This window comes from Vidua macroura, chromosome 10 (genome assembly GCF_024509145.1).
Source record: "Vidua macroura isolate BioBank_ID:100142 chromosome 10, ASM2450914v1, whole genome shotgun sequence".
Lineage (NCBI taxonomy): Eukaryota > Metazoa > Chordata > Aves > Passeriformes > Viduidae > Vidua > Vidua macroura.
Genome location: NC_071580.1, coordinates 8,192,962 through 8,210,320, shown reverse-complemented (window position 1 = coordinate 8,210,320; position 17,359 = coordinate 8,192,962). Strand labels below are relative to the sequence as shown.

Genomic DNA, 17,359 nt, shown 5'->3' with positions numbered 1-17,359 from the left:
AGAGGAGCCCTCTGGGTGACAGAGGAGCCCTCTGGGTGTGACAGAAGAGCCCTCTGTGCGACAGAAGAGCCCTCTGTGTGCGACAGAGGAGCCCTCTGGGTGACAGAGGAGCCCTCTGGGTGTGACAGAAGAGCCCTCTGTGCGACAGAAGAGCCCTCTGTGTGTGACAGAAGAGCCCTCTGGGTGACAGGGGTGTTTGGATGCAGCACTAACAGTGAGCCCCTGCCCATCCACCTCAAACAGGAGCAGGCCTGGGAGCAACACCAGGATGGTCCCCATGGGGCAAGAGCTCATCTGGGGCTCTGCTCCGCCCTGTCTTGCTTTTAGCAGGTGCTCTTTGGAGATGGTCGCACCTCTCCCTCCTGTGCCTTAACATAAAAGATATTGGCCTTAAATAAAGTATTTTCTAAAGAACACAGGGGAGGCACTGATTTACAGGCTGTAACCCTCTGCTGGGGCACTGTGCACCAGGTTCTCAGACAGGGAGGGAGATGCACGAAGCTTTCCCTGGCCTCGCAAAGCCTCAGGTCTCCTCCCAGTCAGCCCAGCAGTCACTTCACTTTTCACTTTCTTTCCTAACCATCATTTATTTCCTTCTGCGTGAGTTTACAGACGAGAGGGACCGGTCTCCCCCTCTCCCTCCACCTCCTTCCCAGCCATGTGACTGAGCACTCCCTGCATCAAGTGAAACTTTTCAGCCCGCAGGAAAGCTCGGTTTGCTCCGCACCCGCTCCCGGGAGAAGCCGCGCCTCTCACCGCCGCAGCCGCGCTGGCCATGGGGAGGAGTGCACGGCAGCTCATCTCGCTGACCCTCGCCTGTGGTGAGTAACAGCATCCTTTCTACCTGAAAAACGGGACATTATGTCAGTTTGGTTTCCTTGCAGTCAGGACAGCACCCAACAGGCTCAAAACTTTGGACAGTTTTGTTGCTAACACTAAGGGTGCTTTCAGTAAAGTCCCACTGGTAAGAAATAACCGTACCTGCTGTTAATTGCAGCTGGTATACACTTAGTGTATCAAACTGTGTAGTGGTATACACTTAGTTTGTGATGTTTTCCTCTGTATTTTCCCTTGAACTCTTGTGGTGGCATAAACTCTGTGTGAAGGAGTTTGTTCAAAGCCATGTTAGAAGCAGACTTTTTTGGCTTTGCTTTTCTTAATTAAAAATAATTCCTAGACCTGCAGAATTAACTGAAAATCCTGAGTGAGACAAGCAGGAAACAAAAAAACTAAGAAGGTGTTGCTCGAGTCATTAATTTATCTGCACTGCAAGATGCAGAGCAGGATCAGGAAAATGGGAGTGAGGCAGAGGCTTGGAGAAGACAGGCTGGGGCTTCTCTCAATGACAAACCCCACCATTTGATCCTTAATGCTGCTCTGTGAAAATCTGGGGAGCCATACACATGAGGAACATCTCCCAGTGCTTTAAGGCACTGCTCAACACCTGCAGCAGTGCCAAATTTGCCTGGTGAAGAGGACAAAATGTGATTTAATCCGTGGAACAGCCAGGGGTTTGAGCTTGCTGTTGAGAGTGTTTGCCATTGGCACATCACACAAAGAACAACCCTGTCCCTCTCCCAGTCCATGGGCAGGGAAAGTGCCCAGGGACTCAACTATGAGCAGTTCCTGCTGTATCTCTCTGCTTTCCCAAGCCTGCTTCAAAGCCAAAGTCTGCTGAAATAGCCCCAAAACATAGAGATGAAAGGGAGAGTAAGATCAGACTGAGAAGCAACACTAATAATTCAGTGGTCAGCAATCACGTTTGACCAGAAAGAACTTGTTTCCTCTGTTCTTTAGCCGATTTTGATCTTTCCTTTAATAATTTGTTGGAATGTTTTATTAATGTCATAAAGTCAAGTCTTTCTATGCAGACAGGGAATGAAACATAATTAGTACAGAACAAAACTGCTGGGCAGCTGAACAGATGAGTGTGGTTAGATGAAAAGGGGATGAGTTTCTGTCACATACCCCATCACAGGCTGAGAAATGGCACAGCCAGGCCATGGCACTGAGCACTCAGCTTCCCACCGTAACACCTGGGAGCTGAGCAGCGATGTTCCTTGTGACCAAAACTCGTCACCAAAGCAGTTGTGCTCACAGCTGCTTTCTGAGCTGTGCCAAGCTCCCAGAGAGGAGCATGGTCATGCTAAGGAGCGACGGAAGCCTTCCCAGCCTCAGCTGGAGGGTAGGTCAGGGACCCCATGGGTCCATCTGCCTCTTCATACAGCAGGGCCACCAAACCACGTCCAGCAGCCACCCAAACACAGCCAGTGCCAATGGGTGCAGCTGGAGAATGATCCCTGCCCATCCCTGGGAGCTGATGTGGCCAAATGCCTTTTGGGATGACAGTCCAAGCCCATGGATTTAGCAGTGTGGCCATCATGCACTGGCAGAAGCCCCTAAATGCTTGAAGAAACAGTCTGGTAGTCACCCAGTGAGCAAGAGCCATGGGCCATTCCAAAGACATTTCTGCCTTTACCCCTCAGGTCATCCTGTCCGGCTGAATAATGAAAAATAATTGGGTTGAAATGACCTTTTGAGGAGTTTTATTCAAAAGCTGTGGGTGGCATTCTAATGTCACTTCAATATTTCTTTCTACATCTGTGTTACCTGGTCAGTAATCAAAACCAATCTGTGAACTGAAAACTAAGACGTACATACAATTTAGGACTCGTGAAAATTTAAATATGGATTGTTTCACAGTCTTAGAGGGGAAGAAAGAGTGAAAATTGCAACTTCTTCTTTCTTGTTTTTATCGTGCTGATACACTTGGATGCAGCTACCCATAACTGATGCATGGCAACTGCTCTGGCTTCCCCCTAACCCCACAGAAGATCAGTCGTCTGATTAACAGCTCTACATCAGCTGTGGTAAAGCATAGGGAAAAGAGAGAAAATTAACTAAAATATCATATGAATTATGCATTTTTAGGTTCATTTTGAGAAAAATCACAATATTTTTGCATTTTGATGGTAACACCTAAGGTGGCAGTCAGGTGTGTTCTGCACAGCTCAGAGTGAAACCCAGGCAATTTGAGGAGTATGGAGTATTTACATCTACATTTCTACTCTTCTCCAGCATAGCTGTTTTTAAGGGAAAATTGTGGTAAGGGTTAAGATCTGTGCCTCTGCTCTTGTTTCTTTGATTTTTGTCTTGAATTTGATTAAAAAGCCAGTAAGTTTCATTATTCTTAGTTTATATGTATCCGAAAATGGTTAGATTTTGTGAATTCAGCTATTATTGAAGACCTCTGTTCATGATGAGTGACAATAAATAAATGAATAAATGGAAGACCTTGTGAGATTTCAGCCATTTGCACTCTAAATGTGCCTCTGGCATTAATCTATCCTAAAATCCTAATCTCAGCAGCCTGCCTGCCATCAACTTTGACATTGATTCATGAGAAATTTCTTTGAAAGAACCAGTGTACAGTGAACTCAGACATGCTGAGGCGTTCTCTGTGAAGCTGTACTGCTGGGAATATGAGCTATCTTGGACTTTTGGGTCCCTTCTGTCTCCAAACTGGAGAATTTATCTCTGTCCTCCCACTAATTTAGGCAGTAAAGCATTTAACTACACCTATACTTTTATGTACATCAAAGAATTCACATACCTCAGTGATTTATTTCTTTAACTCGACCTTGTCTTTCCAGAGTCTTGTTGCACACACACAAAGACTTAAACAGAAGAGTTGTGACATTCAAATATTCTACAATGTACTTTCCCACTTTTTGTTCACTTCTGTATTTATATTTAGGAGCCAGATTTTTTTTTTTTTTCACTTCTGCAAGGGACACATTTCTGTAAATGTTATTAGGTGGAAGGTCCAAAATGCTCCTGGATGCTGCACCCTGATTTTTTTTTTCTCATTTCTGAAAAAATGAGAAAAAGGGATGGTCTTTCTTTGGGTTCTTCCAGGAGGAAGAACTCCAGGGTTCAAGCTGACATGGCTACAACAAAATAAATACCTGGAATTTCCCTGTTCCCAGATTGGTTTCCCAGACCTGTGAATCACTGTAAGACCATTGCACTGCCTCACTTCCTTCACACACACAGACACATCCCCTTTCCCTACACTTTGTTAGTAAGAAACCAACAACCCCTTTGGCTGCTACACCCACTTCATCTTCCTTAGACCTTGACAATTTGCTTCCAGCAAATCCTGCTGAACTACCTCCTGCAGGGAATTCTTGTGCTGCTTGAGGACTGTGCAAGGTCTGGTTCCTCAGTGTGTGGAGAGCTGGGAGCCAGTGTGCTCCCCTGGAATGGGAATACTCAGAGGTGTGAAGCTTGTGGGAGTGGCGCCTAGCTGTGGATAGTTCTACAGGGTGTCTGCCTTCACTCTCCTATCATGACTGGAGCCAAATGAAGAGTGAAAGTGTATCACCCACTTGATAACAAAGCCAGTGCAGGTATGTTGTAGTTATCAACATAGAAGTGAAATGTAAAGATTTCTAGACTACTGACTTTAGTTTCCTTGCAGCATTTTCCTCCTGCTTTGCTGAAGTGGCCCTGGGGGTCAAACTGTCTCCAGAAACCACATCCTTCCACCAAATCGCGACTTCTGCTCAGCCACTTTCCCTTTATCATTCTTCACCCCATCAAAGCACCACAGTTCATTTTCCTGGCACAGGCCCTCTTCAAACACTGCCCGTGAGCCACAGAACAACTGAGCAGACAACGGAGAAGCTCCAGACAACATCAGCTGCAGGCCAGCACACGGCAGCCCGGGCAGGAGCAGGCACCGTACCCACAGCCCCTGCAGACAGCCCCGGCACGGCCGGCCAGGCCACGACCCCGGCGATGCCCTCGCTTACAGCTGCAGTGAAGAACACAACCAGTCCCCCTGTGTCCTCCACCAGGCATGGCAAGGGACCACATGTGACCACAGGAACTGCAGCAGTGGCCACCAACACCTCCCTGGAGCACAAGACAGCGAGTACCCAGGGCTCAGGTGCCATCACCGCCTCTGCAGCCACCGGCACAAAGAGGGCCGGGCCCAGCACTCGGTCACAGAACCAAACAACAGCCACTGGTGGCCCAACAGCCACGGCCGTGACCAACACAACAGCCACCCATGCAGGGACACAAACAGCCCCCACGTCCCCTGCCAGCACAGTGAGACCCCCTCCCACCCCGCAGCCCCCTGCCATCCCCACAGGCACCTACACCATTTCTGATGGGAACGTGACCTGCGTCAAAGCCGTCATGGGTCTGCAGCTGATGGCCCAAAATACACAACAGGTGAGGTGGAAGCTGAGCTTTGTACTGACTTCATTCATTAGCTGGAGTTTATTCTTCCTCTTTCCAAGCCATTTTCAGAATTAGCTTCTGTGATCAAAATAAGTGGTTTGCTGCCAGTCTAAGGCCCCTCATGTGTCACAGCATCCCAGCTGCTGTACTTTGGCCTGTGTGGTGATGATGCCAAGGGGACATAAAGGTGCTTTCTTACTTCAGTGATATTTGTGTGGGAGCAATGCTGGGGCAGGGGATCAGCCTGCAGGGTGCTTCCCAGAATGGGAGGTTAGTTAAAATCTGAACTGACTTCAGATAAGAGCTTGACATTGTGAGTTGCAACGAAAGCAAGAAATTGCCAGGTCAGAGACTTGGATTTAGAGGTGGGTTGTCCTGATGCTCATGTATGGACATTTTAGGATCATGGGAACTGCCAGGTCTTGAAGAGCTGCTCCTCTCCCCTAGAAGTGATTCACTGAGAATGATTCAGCAAAAGATGCCATACAACCTGAAATGGCAATTTTGTCCCTCAGGCTTAAGGTTTTGTTGCCTCCGTTAATACACCATATGGAGCTACATCCTCAGGCTCTGGAGTTCTTATGCTTAAGCCATCCCTGTTACAAATACAAAGTGAGATGTTGATAATAATTCAAGGTACTCCCTCTTTGTAAATTACCACTCGTACTCACCTGACCCTGCCTGAATCATATCAGTTCACTGAATGAACAGAAACCAAATATTTTCTGCCAGCTTAATGCACTGGAACAGCTCAGTGATGTGTCAGACAACCACCAGTACTGGTTTATAAGTGGGCAACAACCCTGGCAGGCAGCAGTTCGGCTGCCACCACCACTAGCCCGCTCATTCAGCCACGCAGAGCCTGTCTGGGGGTAAAAAAAAGGGCAAATCTCTGCATGTTTTAAAGTTATCAAATCTCTGCATGTTTGCTTTCATTCATCAGCAGCCCTACAATGTCTCTTTTCTCTACAGGAGCAGATGGAATATGTGACCATCAACCCCAATGCCACAAAGATATCTGGAAGCTGTGGGATGGTGCAGGCTGAGCTGAACTTAACTTTTAGTGGAGGATTTGTAAACATCACCTTTGTAAAGGTAATTGTTGCATTTAGAGGGAAGGAGTGTTTAGGACTGGAAAGCAGAACTTAGGCTGCCTTTGATCCAGCGTGAGCTGTGGGAAAAGGCATTTTATCTATCTCAGGCCTTGTTTTCCATCTGTATATAAGGCATGGTTACTCCTGTTCTTCCCAAAGGGCTAGAACCACAGAACCATGGTTTAATTAACTCAGATTGGAAAATACCCCTGGAGGCTGCCTGGTGCAATGTCATGCTCCCAGTACAACTGACTTCAGTGTTAAATCAGCTTTGTTTGAACTTTCAGTTTGGAAGGGAAGGGGAAGCACAGTACTCTGCCATCCTCTGACAGAAAGTGCCAGAGAGCAGTGTTAAAGCTGCCCATCAAGCAACACAAAGTCTAGGAACAGCCAAGCAAAATCTGAGTCTCTTTTTTACATAGGTAAAAGTCTCAAGGGAGGGGAGGTCAGCTCTGCTGTTTGCATTGGAGTGGTGCAGAGGAAAGGGGTTTGGGACTGGAATCCCTGTGCAGGAACAAGGTGTGCTGGGAGCTCTGACTCTCACTGTCAAGTTGCTCTCAGCCATTTGTGTCCCCTTAAAGCCAGCTGGGGTTGTCAAATTCAAAGGACAGCCTGTGCAGTTTTAAGTGCCCAGGAGCCATGACACATCCACAGCTGAAGGAGTCTAATTTCATCTAATTTCTGAGTGGAAAATTCCAAACATGTGAACTGCAACAACAAAATTGTAGATAAATGGCCTTAAAATGCACCACACCAGGGAGATGTATAAACACACACAGAAACTTGGGCAAGATGAGAGATCCTGCTTACACAGTGGGAAACTGAGCTTTGTTTTTGACATTATAGCTATTAATTCCATGTTCCCCACTGAGACCACATGACATGTAGGTGTGGCTTTAACACAAGCTACCAAGAGTGCTGTAGCTTTTATAAGCACAGGAAAAAATCCCGGAGTGCAGCCATCCTCTTGCTAAATCAGGCATTTGCACATTTTGGGAGGCTGCACTATTTACCTGAAAGGTGTAAGGGCTGCATGATGATGCCAACAGAGGTAAAACAGAAATAACAGTGTATAAAGTCACTAATGTGCAGGGAGGAATGGGCAGGAACACGGCCTGGGTTGGATCCCATCAAACTCTGGCAGGTGTAATGAGCATCAAGGCCGTGTCCTGGAGCCCCACAGCAGCTGAGAGCTGCATCTGGCCATCACTGTTGATCTGTGTCCTTCAATTAACCAAGCTAAATGTCAGTGTTGCAGCCTAGTTCCAAGCTCAAGTAAGAGACAATTAGGAAAAGTACACATGGTTAATCAGTCATTTTCATAGAAAGTCCAAGAGAGAACAGCAAATTATACCCCACGTTTCATTAATTCTTGAACAGAGAAAATATTTCAATTAGTAGTCATCTTTATTTTAGCTTATCGCTAAAAGTTTTCTATGAGCTACAGAGGAAAAGTAAGGTAAAAAATGAAGGAGCTCTTTCAAAACAAAGGATCAGTTCAGACTCTTGAGTGTTTGTTTTAAATGTGTGCTTCCTGCAACAAGAGGAGCATTTTTGGTATTACAAGAATCCTTAGGGAAAGGCTGGGGATTCAAGTATCCCCGAAAGCCCCTAGGTTGCAGCAGTGCTAAGGAGAGTGATGTGAACCTTTAGGTGGTGCTTGACCTGCCTTGCCCTGAAAAAGGTGGTTTTTGGCATGGCATTAGACAATGCACCCTCCACTTAAAGATAAGCCTCAAGAGCATAGTAGGGCTCAGCTTGGACTGCTTTGAAATTCAAGTTAATAAGAAAACAGTTTGCTGCTGGCTTTCTGTGTTTGGTCTCCACAGCCTCTCTCAGCACTTTGAAGCAGGAGTGCTCCAGCAGTGGCACTTGTGGCTGTCCCTGGGGGGAGAGGAGCTGGCTCGGGCCCCGGGGCTGGGGTGGCACAGGAGAGGGGATGGTTCAGTGCTCGCCACTCCAGTGGCCTCTGTGAAGGGCTTGAAAAAAGGAAGTTGTGTAACCAACCCACAAGATGTGAAGTAGGAGCAGGTGTTTTCCCCAGGCAAAGTTTTTAACCGTGGCCAAACAGAACAAAGCACTGCCACCCAAAAATGGTCATATTTATGTCTTTAAGTTGGAACAATGCTGAGAACCTCTTCTCTGATGTATTTCTTCCTTCAATTTTCCCACTCCATCCTACAAGTGCCCAGGAGACATTCATATCTATTACCATTTATCCACCAGCTGCACTCATTAATCCGTGTGTGCTCACAGCAGGAATTAAACTGCATAGCAGAGCTGCTGCATGAGGCATCACATTTTACTCCAACAATGCTACCATGGAGAAGCTCCCAGGGCTGGCTCTTGCCCTGTGACACTCCAGGGGTGAGCAGTGTCCAGGCTGCACCAGGGTTTCAGGGCACATGCAGGCAGAACACCTGGCTGGAAATTTTGTTCTGTGCTGTTGTGCCAGGTGCTTTCCATGTCAGCAATCTTCCTTCTATTGCTTATCACAAGTATCTCACGAGTGCCCAGCTTGAGCAGTTTGTATAAAATGACACCTGCATGGTCCCATTTCATTGAACTGAACAGAACTGGTGATGCAGCTGAGATTCGGAAAAGAAAAATACATCCAAGAGAGTTGGTTCTTGGGTCTCAAAGGTGATGCTTTACAAAGTGATTCTTTGGGAAATTCTTTATGACCATTTTGCTGAAGTAAGCTGTGTTCTTTCCCCTGCAAGTATAAGCATGTATTATAAATAAAGATACATCTTCTTTTGCAGCAAGCTCCAAGTTACTCTGTCACTAAAATTGAGAGCAGTATACAGTTATCTTCTGAAGGTCAGTGATTTTACCCTGTCTTAATTTCATATCAAACTGTTCTGGGTGTGGGATAAGCTTTCAGATCTTTAAAACACTGGATTTTGCAAATATGTGTTTTATCAAGCTTTCAATGTGTCATTCACCTAAATCTTATGGTACAAAAATGGAAGAGAAAGGGCCTGGCTGCAGTTACATCACTATTATTAGATTTTCTTTTTGATCTCAAAAGCTTTCCCTGCTCCACCCTTTCAGAATAGAGATTACTTCAAACCTTGCCTGCTCCTGTGAGAATTCTAACCCCCCTCTTGCAGACTCAATTTGTTAAAATGTGATTTGAAGAACCATCTGAAATTTTAACCACTTTTTCAGACCTAAGCTCAGCTGAGTTGTCCATTGATAGCTAAAGCACTCATTTAAACATGTAAGAAGAATAAGTGATAGTTTATGGAGAAAATGTCCATGCTTTAGTCACCTCTGGGACCATTTTACCTCAGGAAGATGTTGGTTCCAATGGAGTCAGTGTGGATTCTCATCTGTCTCTCTCTGGCCTCCAGGTATGCTTTTCTATGCAGCCCTAAATGAGAAGCTGTTCACAACAAAGCTGGGGAATTCCTTTAAGTGTGCCAGCAGACAAATCTTCCTCTTGGAGAAGAACTTCCAGATCCTCTTTGTTCATATGCAGCTGCAGGCATTTGACATTGTGGGTAACCAGTTTGGAAAAGGTGAGTGAAGGACACTTTTCCACCCTTCCCAGATCTACAGCACTCTGGTGGCCTCATGGATGTAATCTGCTAAATTGTACCCATACACATCCCACTGCTGTTTTCTCAACCTTTCCTGAGTCATTTCCAACACAGTGCTAGTACCTATGGAGGATGGAAAAATATCCTTCCCCCTCTACATTCAGTACCTTCTATTTCACCTGCTCATTAAAAATGTTCAGCTCTACAGCCACCATTTTCTTCTTCATCCATTTTCTCCTGGAACAAGCAGAGGTGTGTTCACCACCAGTGCACTGCCCAAACCCCAGTGTGCACAGTTCATTTCCAGGTCACTGTTCTCAATATAGCCAGATTTTAGCTATTCTAAAAGGCTCCTGATACTCACTCAGCTGCAACAGCAAAACTGCCAGCTAATAAGGGATATTTGTGAATGCAGGATGATATTTTCAGAGCAGCTGTGTCTAGACATGATGAAATGTGCACCTGAGGAGGAGCACAACTGGCCCATTCCCAGCTTCAGAATTAAACATGATGCTCATCTATTCAGTTTGTCTTGGAGAAGTGCCACAAAGAGGCAATCAGGTATCTCAGTAAAAGACAAAGACCAGAGAGGGGCACTCAGTGGGACCTTGTAGTCTCTTTCAAGTTGTCCATTTTCTCCTTTCTGAGACTTCCTCTCAGGGCATTTCCATAGAAGAACTCAGGTGCACAGAGGGGCTGACCAGCTCTCCAGCCCTTTAGATGCAGCAATAAAACATTCTCTCTTCTGCTATTTATCTTTCTGTATGCTTACAAAATATTGCCCCTGTATTCTTCTTTTTACTTTAGATCTGTCTTTTGACTCTATTTGGCTCTGTTTGACCAATTCTTCTTCTGTTAGGTCATCATTTTGGTTCCCTTTTCCATTCTAAAATGAATATAATGGGAAACAACATTTGGGGTTTTTTAAATACATGGTCCTTCTCCACACTGAGAATCCCATCTATGCTCTCATTCTGTGGAGAATTTTTTCATGGAATAACAATGAGCTGGAAGAACTCACGGGATCCCATCTAGTCCCTGCATTCCCATTTAAATGTGTACAATGGATGATATTACTTACGGGATTAGGTATGGTCTCACCTCTAGAAGAGACTAAGCTGAGAAAGATGCTTTCTGTTTCTCCCTCTCTCTCCAAGTCAGACTAATCTCTGCTAGTCAATACCATATACAAATTTAAATTAGTTTTGCTCTTAATCAGAGAGCTAAGAAAGCAGCTCCCACCTCTGAAATAATTCCCCTGTGGCTATAAAATAGTCATGAAACTGTTGTGTATTGGCTGCGTGTGCAGATTCTGAAAGAGAAAATCCCCAGTGAAGGAATGATTAACACATTGCCAGCTTCTCCCTTTGGGTGTCTAAAGACTAATAGTTTCACTTCTGTTGCTCCTGATTTGCTTATCTTTAAATGGGGAAGAAAAAGAAAACATTAATGGTCACTGGTTTCAAGTTCCTTACAATTTTGTACAGATTACAGCAGTGTTATATCAATACCTTGATCTGTTTGAGTCTGGAAATCTGTAAAAGAGCCTTCTGTACTTCATTGTATCAGAAACAATTTTTTAAGTTCATAGAGTTCATTCCTTCATTCCCAATGTTTAATCAAAGCAAAATGGCCAATTCAAACATCTCTGGCTTTTACAACACTTAGATGCAAATACTTTTCAGCTCATTTAACAGCAGGTTACATTAACCAGACAGAGCTTTTAAAAGGCAACCTCTAACAGAATGCTCATGCTGCTGGCTTTGTGGCATTGCATCACCATCTGGATTACAGCAGAAGAGGATCAGCTTTTGGGAAGAGCCATGTGGAGGCTCTGGAGCTGTGACATGATGTCATGGACTCCACATGTTCCCTGGGCTCATTGCCCACTGACAGTATAAAATTCCCATGGGGGAAAAGCCCAAGCCAAGCTACAACCTGTGCCAGCACAGTGATGGAATAAGAGTCGAGGTTTTTATCTCTGAGCACTGTCAAATCCTGCCTCAGAACACTCCCAGGGAGTGAGGGGGCACAGGGTCTGGGATCTCCCTCGTATCCTGGCTGTAAACTGGATTTGCTGCTGAGCTAGGATCTACTGTGGGGTTTGGCTGTGGGGTTTGGCTGACCACGCTGCCCTGTAGAGAACAGCTTGCTCTGCAGGTGCCACTCGCAGCAGCATGACAAGGTCTGTCTTTCCCTGGAGCTTGAGGAAGATCATTCCCGTAGATCTGGTAGGAGATGTAGGCCTGATCCAATTCTGGGATAACACATTAGTGGTCATTCCCAGACACTGCCTTCACTCCCAGGACTACACTTGTATTTTGAATTTGAGGCTGATCCTGCCATTGTTACTGGGTAAATTTTCCATTTCTGTCAGTGGCCCACATGGTGCAGTCTCTCCATAGGAAAGCTGCCAATTTACTTCAGTCTAGAAGTTCACTTTAAAATAATAAGTTTCTGTTTAATCAGAGGATGATTTGAATATTAATTTGGGTAGGAACTGGCTGAGGAAGCCAGAATTTGCCCTCTCTGTAGATAAGAGGTATGTTTGGAGTAATATCTTTGGATGGTCCTTCAAAGATATGATTTGTGTCTGATATCATCATATGTACAAAAAATTTGCAAAGGTACTGCTAAAGCAATTCCCTGGACTATGTCCAAGGCTTCTGCCTTCCTAATCTCTGAATGTTCTGAGTTAGCAACCATTATCCACAAATACTCTGAATTAAACAGAGAGAACAATTAGAATTTGATTTTCCTTAGAAAACACTGACGTAACAAGGATCCCTACTGCACTAGTGATGTGCTGGGCTATGGGCTTCTGTCTCTGCCTGATCTTCTTCACTGGGAAGAAGCAATCAAATGCCACATAGGAGCAGTTTTTGACCATGCAGGATGTCTTGCTCTTTATTTTCAGGCTGGCACTTAGTATTGTGATGCTCCCCATCTGCTTTTGGGAAAAAGCCCCTGCTGTGTGTGTGCTGAGTGGTGAAACAATTCCTGCAGATGTGAGGGCCACTCTGCAGGGAAGCACAGAACTATTGTAGAAGGAGCAAGGATGGTTTTCTTGAGATAAGATAACAGATAAAAAGTGTACTAAGTACAGCTCAGGAAAAAGAAAGAAAAAACAAAAGAAAGCAGGGTTTTGAGACCTTCTGGATTGTATTTGCCAACTTTACTGGGATACAGATGTACAGGTTAGGAGTATGGTGTTCTGCTGTAACATTCTCCGATCTCCTTTTCCTTTCAGAAGAAGAATGTTTTCCTGATAGAAACGGCAAAGTAGCTCCCATTGCAGTGTGCCTGACTGTCCTGGGATTGTTTGTCATTGTGTTTGCCACCTTCCTGATCTCCAGGAGGAAGCCACATAGAGGATATGAACGCATCTGAGGTGGCCTTGTGCTTCCAAGTGTGTGCAGCAAGCAGAGAAGTCACAGGAGTTTTTGCTTCTGCCTGGCAATCTCCCTGCCCTGAAGCCACATTTTTAAGTGACACAACACCATGTGTTTTCAGCTAATGAATGTTTCTGGAAGGAGTTTTTTTTAAGGTGGGAAGGAGAGAACTCACACCTTCTGCTTTAGGCTATTCTTAGCATCTAATTTAGATGTAGTCCAAAATGAGGAGGCTAAATTCTGTTGTCAACAAAGGAGGTCATTCAGATCACCTAAACCAGATTCCTAAAAATAGCTTAAAGCAAGCAGTATCACTATCCCCCAGAAAATCCACCAGGTTTGTTAATGTTGGTGTTTAGATTTATCAAAAGATGTAAGTCTGACCTTCAGGTGAATAAACCAAGAGGCCCACAGCTACAGATAACCCTGCTAAGTGAGAGCTCACTCAAAGCTTTTTTCAGAACATGGTGTGTGCCAAAATCTCAGGGGAATTGTCAGTGTGACTCCACTCACAAGCAAATTCTCACCAGTCCTAAACACAGTTACACTTGCCAAGCTCCTGGGGTTCTCCCACTAAGCCCTTTGCAAAGACAGAGTGGTCATTGTGACTCTTACCCTGGAGCTTAATATGTTCCTGGTCTTGTGAGAGCTGAGGAATCCCCCATGTGCTCTTCAGACATGGACCTGTCCCAGTGACCACACTGAGGCCAGGAATTGTCCTCTGCTGGAGCAACAGGGCAGTCTCTTAACCCAGGAAGATGCCACACTTGCTGGAAATGCCTGGGATTAAGTGACCACCACTGGGGCACCTGCATGAGGTCCATGAGAAATGGAAATCCACTGATGCTGTATGGTCAAGGTTTCAGTGGGATATAAAAGCTTGCAGAGGCTTGGACAAACTCTGCCCAAAAGGGAGTGTTCTCCAGTGTGCTCACAGCTGAGCAGCTGGATTTTCACGTGGAAATAATTTGGAGTTGCTGCAAAGCATACTGATACACCCTGTAGTCTATTTCCTGCTAAACCAATGATGAAGGCATGAGAATAGTAATTGCTTTTGAGATTTAAGTCCAGCTCGTGTTCTTTGTTGTAACAAGGAAAAGTTTCTTGTCACAAAAGATTTACATGTGCAGAAATGTGCACATACACACACATACATATGTGCCCATGCCACACAATCTGCTCACTGAAGCAAATGACATCAAGATGATAAGAAATTATATAGAAAAGCATTTGCAAAAGAGAAAATTATATTATATAAGAGCACACTTCCTCCAAGGAGTTAGGCTAATGGCTTAAATTTTACTAATAAAAGTTTGGCCTGGGAAAGGACTGTGGAATGGCACTCATTAAACAAAAGAAAGACTGAAGCCATAGGCAAAAATGCCTTGACAGTTTAATCTGTATCTAAACAAAAAGGAAATGCTGGGAGTTAATTTAATTTCTATGAATAATGGCCCAAATCCTGCACAGTTATTAATGGTGATGAAACCTCACTGGATTTTCACTGGATAAAATTGATGGTTATGTCATGTCAGATATTCCCTTAAGTATTTTAAAAATAGTTTTGATATTTTACTAGTATTTCACTATTGCAAGTTTACTTATTTAAATGAAGAAAGAAAATAAATTCTTCCATTCTATGAATTAATTAGAGATGTGGGTCCGTGTGAAGCAGGAAACATGGCCATACTGCTCTATAATCAGTATAATATGTAGCTGTGGAAGTAATTAACATTCTCTAGAAATGTTCCCTTTGAGTCTGAATGAACCAATAAATAAGAAAGACAAAGATAATTTTGAAGCACTTTTACGCTTGGAGAAACATCAGAACCAGCTGTGAGCACAGGAACAGCTGGATACATTTATAAGGTAAAACAGCACAAGAAATAGGACACCAAACTTTCAACCCTTGAGTACAGATACCACGATTTAGACTGTATTCAGCTGAATACTCAAATTAAAATATAAGTATTTCAATTATTCTTTTCCAAAGGGCTCCAGCACTGTTCATAATGCTTAGTGAACTTTATCAAGTTCACTTTCCCTTCCTCCACCCCTCTTAGCAGACAAGCAGCCACTAGACTCAGACATTGGGCCTAATAATGTCCCTCTAATTCTCAGGGTTACTTAATACTATGAATCTGTTGTTTAGAAAGCAGATTTTTATACTCAATTAAAGCATTCACCTTTTTTTTAAAAAATGACATGTCTGGGAGAAAAGGTAAATAGATGAAGAGCGTCCATTTGAAAAGGAGCCTGTGCCTGCAGTAGGGATGTCACTGTCCCAGTCTGTTACATGTGGACATTTTAACAAAAGCTGCCTAAAAAGCTCAGCACATGGTCTGGCCCTAAGCTGTTCTGCCTGGGGATCAATAGACATCTCTCCCTTGTCAAAGCTGAGTCCCATTTCACATGTTCTTTGGATTGCTGGACTGTGTGATCTGTGTTACTTCTACTGGCATGGATATAGCATTTGCTTGTTCTGTTCTGAAAAATTGCTTTATGTTAATATTCAGTCTTTTAAAAAAGTCTGATATCAGCATGAGGACAGAAAATAGTTACTAATGACTGCTAATTCTGTGGTTAATATTGTGACACCTGGCATTTTCACTAGTGATGCACAAATAATGTTTTCCCTCATAGTTTTTTTTTTTTTCTTTCTACAGTGAATCAACATGTTGGTATTGAACAATGTTTGGATTCAGATTTACCTTATTTGTTCTTATGCTTTTTCTTGCTATTTTTTGTTTGCTGTTTTTATGAAGCTGCATTCTGCCATTTGTACATGAATTATACTCTGGGCTTGCTGTAACTGGCACTGGTGAAGTGCACATGGTGCAAACCAATGAAACGATTGGATGCTCACAGGAAATGCTGCCAACATGCAGCAAAATTAATCCAATGGAGTTAGTGCTTTACAGCAGTAGAGTATCCATTGGAGAAATCCTTACTGCATCAGGACATCCCAGCCCTGAAGTGCAACCTTTCTCCCAGCCTGCATCCTGTCACCTCCATCCCTGACCCCAAAACCCAAGCAGCCTGCAGCAGGGATGTGTCAGCATAGCAGGGAGTGTTGCCTTTCCAGATTTAATGCTGAATTAGAATCAGACAGCCCAGCTGCTCCCTCAGCTGCTGTGTGCAGCTCTAAAAGCTGATGCTCATGTTTATTTTCTGCCAGAATATAGGAATATATTTAGCTGGCACTTTTTTATCTAATGGACTGGCTTTGAGGTCTCCCTCCTACTGGAAAGACTCTATAGGGTTAACTCCTCTTGGTGATGCCAGACTTGCTTTTTAAAGCATCTTGTCTGAGGAAGTACCTTGAGCAAAAAGTCCCTAAAAGAACACCATACAAAAGGAGGATATTTGGCAAACTGCTTGCACACTAGGTAGGCCATAATGGCCATACCTGGGGCAGCAGGGCAGTTTTGTCTGCTGTGGGAGGAGACAAGGCTGCAGCTGGGTCCCAGAGTGACTCAGCAACCCCAGCTCACTTCTTCCCCCAGCTGCAGGCTCAGATCAACTCAGCTCTGAACCAGAAGGTGCTGATCAGGGTGATGTGATGAATCCACCAGGGAAGCAAAGCTTAATTTCTGTTCAAGCGTGTGCTGGTCAGGGGGCTGTGGGGCCATCACAGGGACTAGGAGGTGAGCACATGCCCACATCCTGTTGGCTCCCTGGTGCTCTGCTGCAGCTCCCATGTCAGACCATCCCCCGTGGTCTCTGCACACCCAAGACAGAATGAGGGTATCCCAGAAACACAATGATGTCACACTTAGACAAGTCACTGAGGGGTTTAAAAAGAAGGGTTTAATTTCTTTCAGTCCTTTCTGTTCTCTGACAGCAGAGAAGCACAAATGGACAAGCACAAATTAAGAAACAGCTGTTAATTCAGTTGAAAGAGGAAGGGAGATTAGATTGGCATCTTGAGTATCTGAGCATGGCTTGGCTGATCACTTCTAGCTTGCTATAATGTATGGCTGCTAAAAATAACTTGCTATGAGAAGTAAGATATACTCTTTATTTTTATATTATTGGTGTTTCCATACAATAAAGGCTGTATTTAATCATT

The 17,359-nt window shown here is 44.4% G+C and overlaps 1 protein-coding gene across 1 annotated transcript; it reads left to right on the top strand.

The window, feature by feature from the left end:
* Window positions 1-647: 647 nt before the first annotated feature.
* LAMP3 (lysosomal associated membrane protein 3) lies at window positions 648-17,359 on the top strand. Its single transcript, XM_053986245.1, has 6 exons — window positions 648-821; window positions 4,484-5,244; window positions 6,226-6,348; window positions 9,113-9,170; window positions 9,707-9,874; window positions 13,146-17,359. The coding sequence occupies exons 1-6, from the start codon at window positions 776-778 to the stop codon at window positions 13,283-13,285; spliced, it is 1,296 nt and encodes a 431-aa protein (XP_053842220.1). The 5' UTR covers window positions 648-775; the 3' UTR covers window positions 13,286-17,359.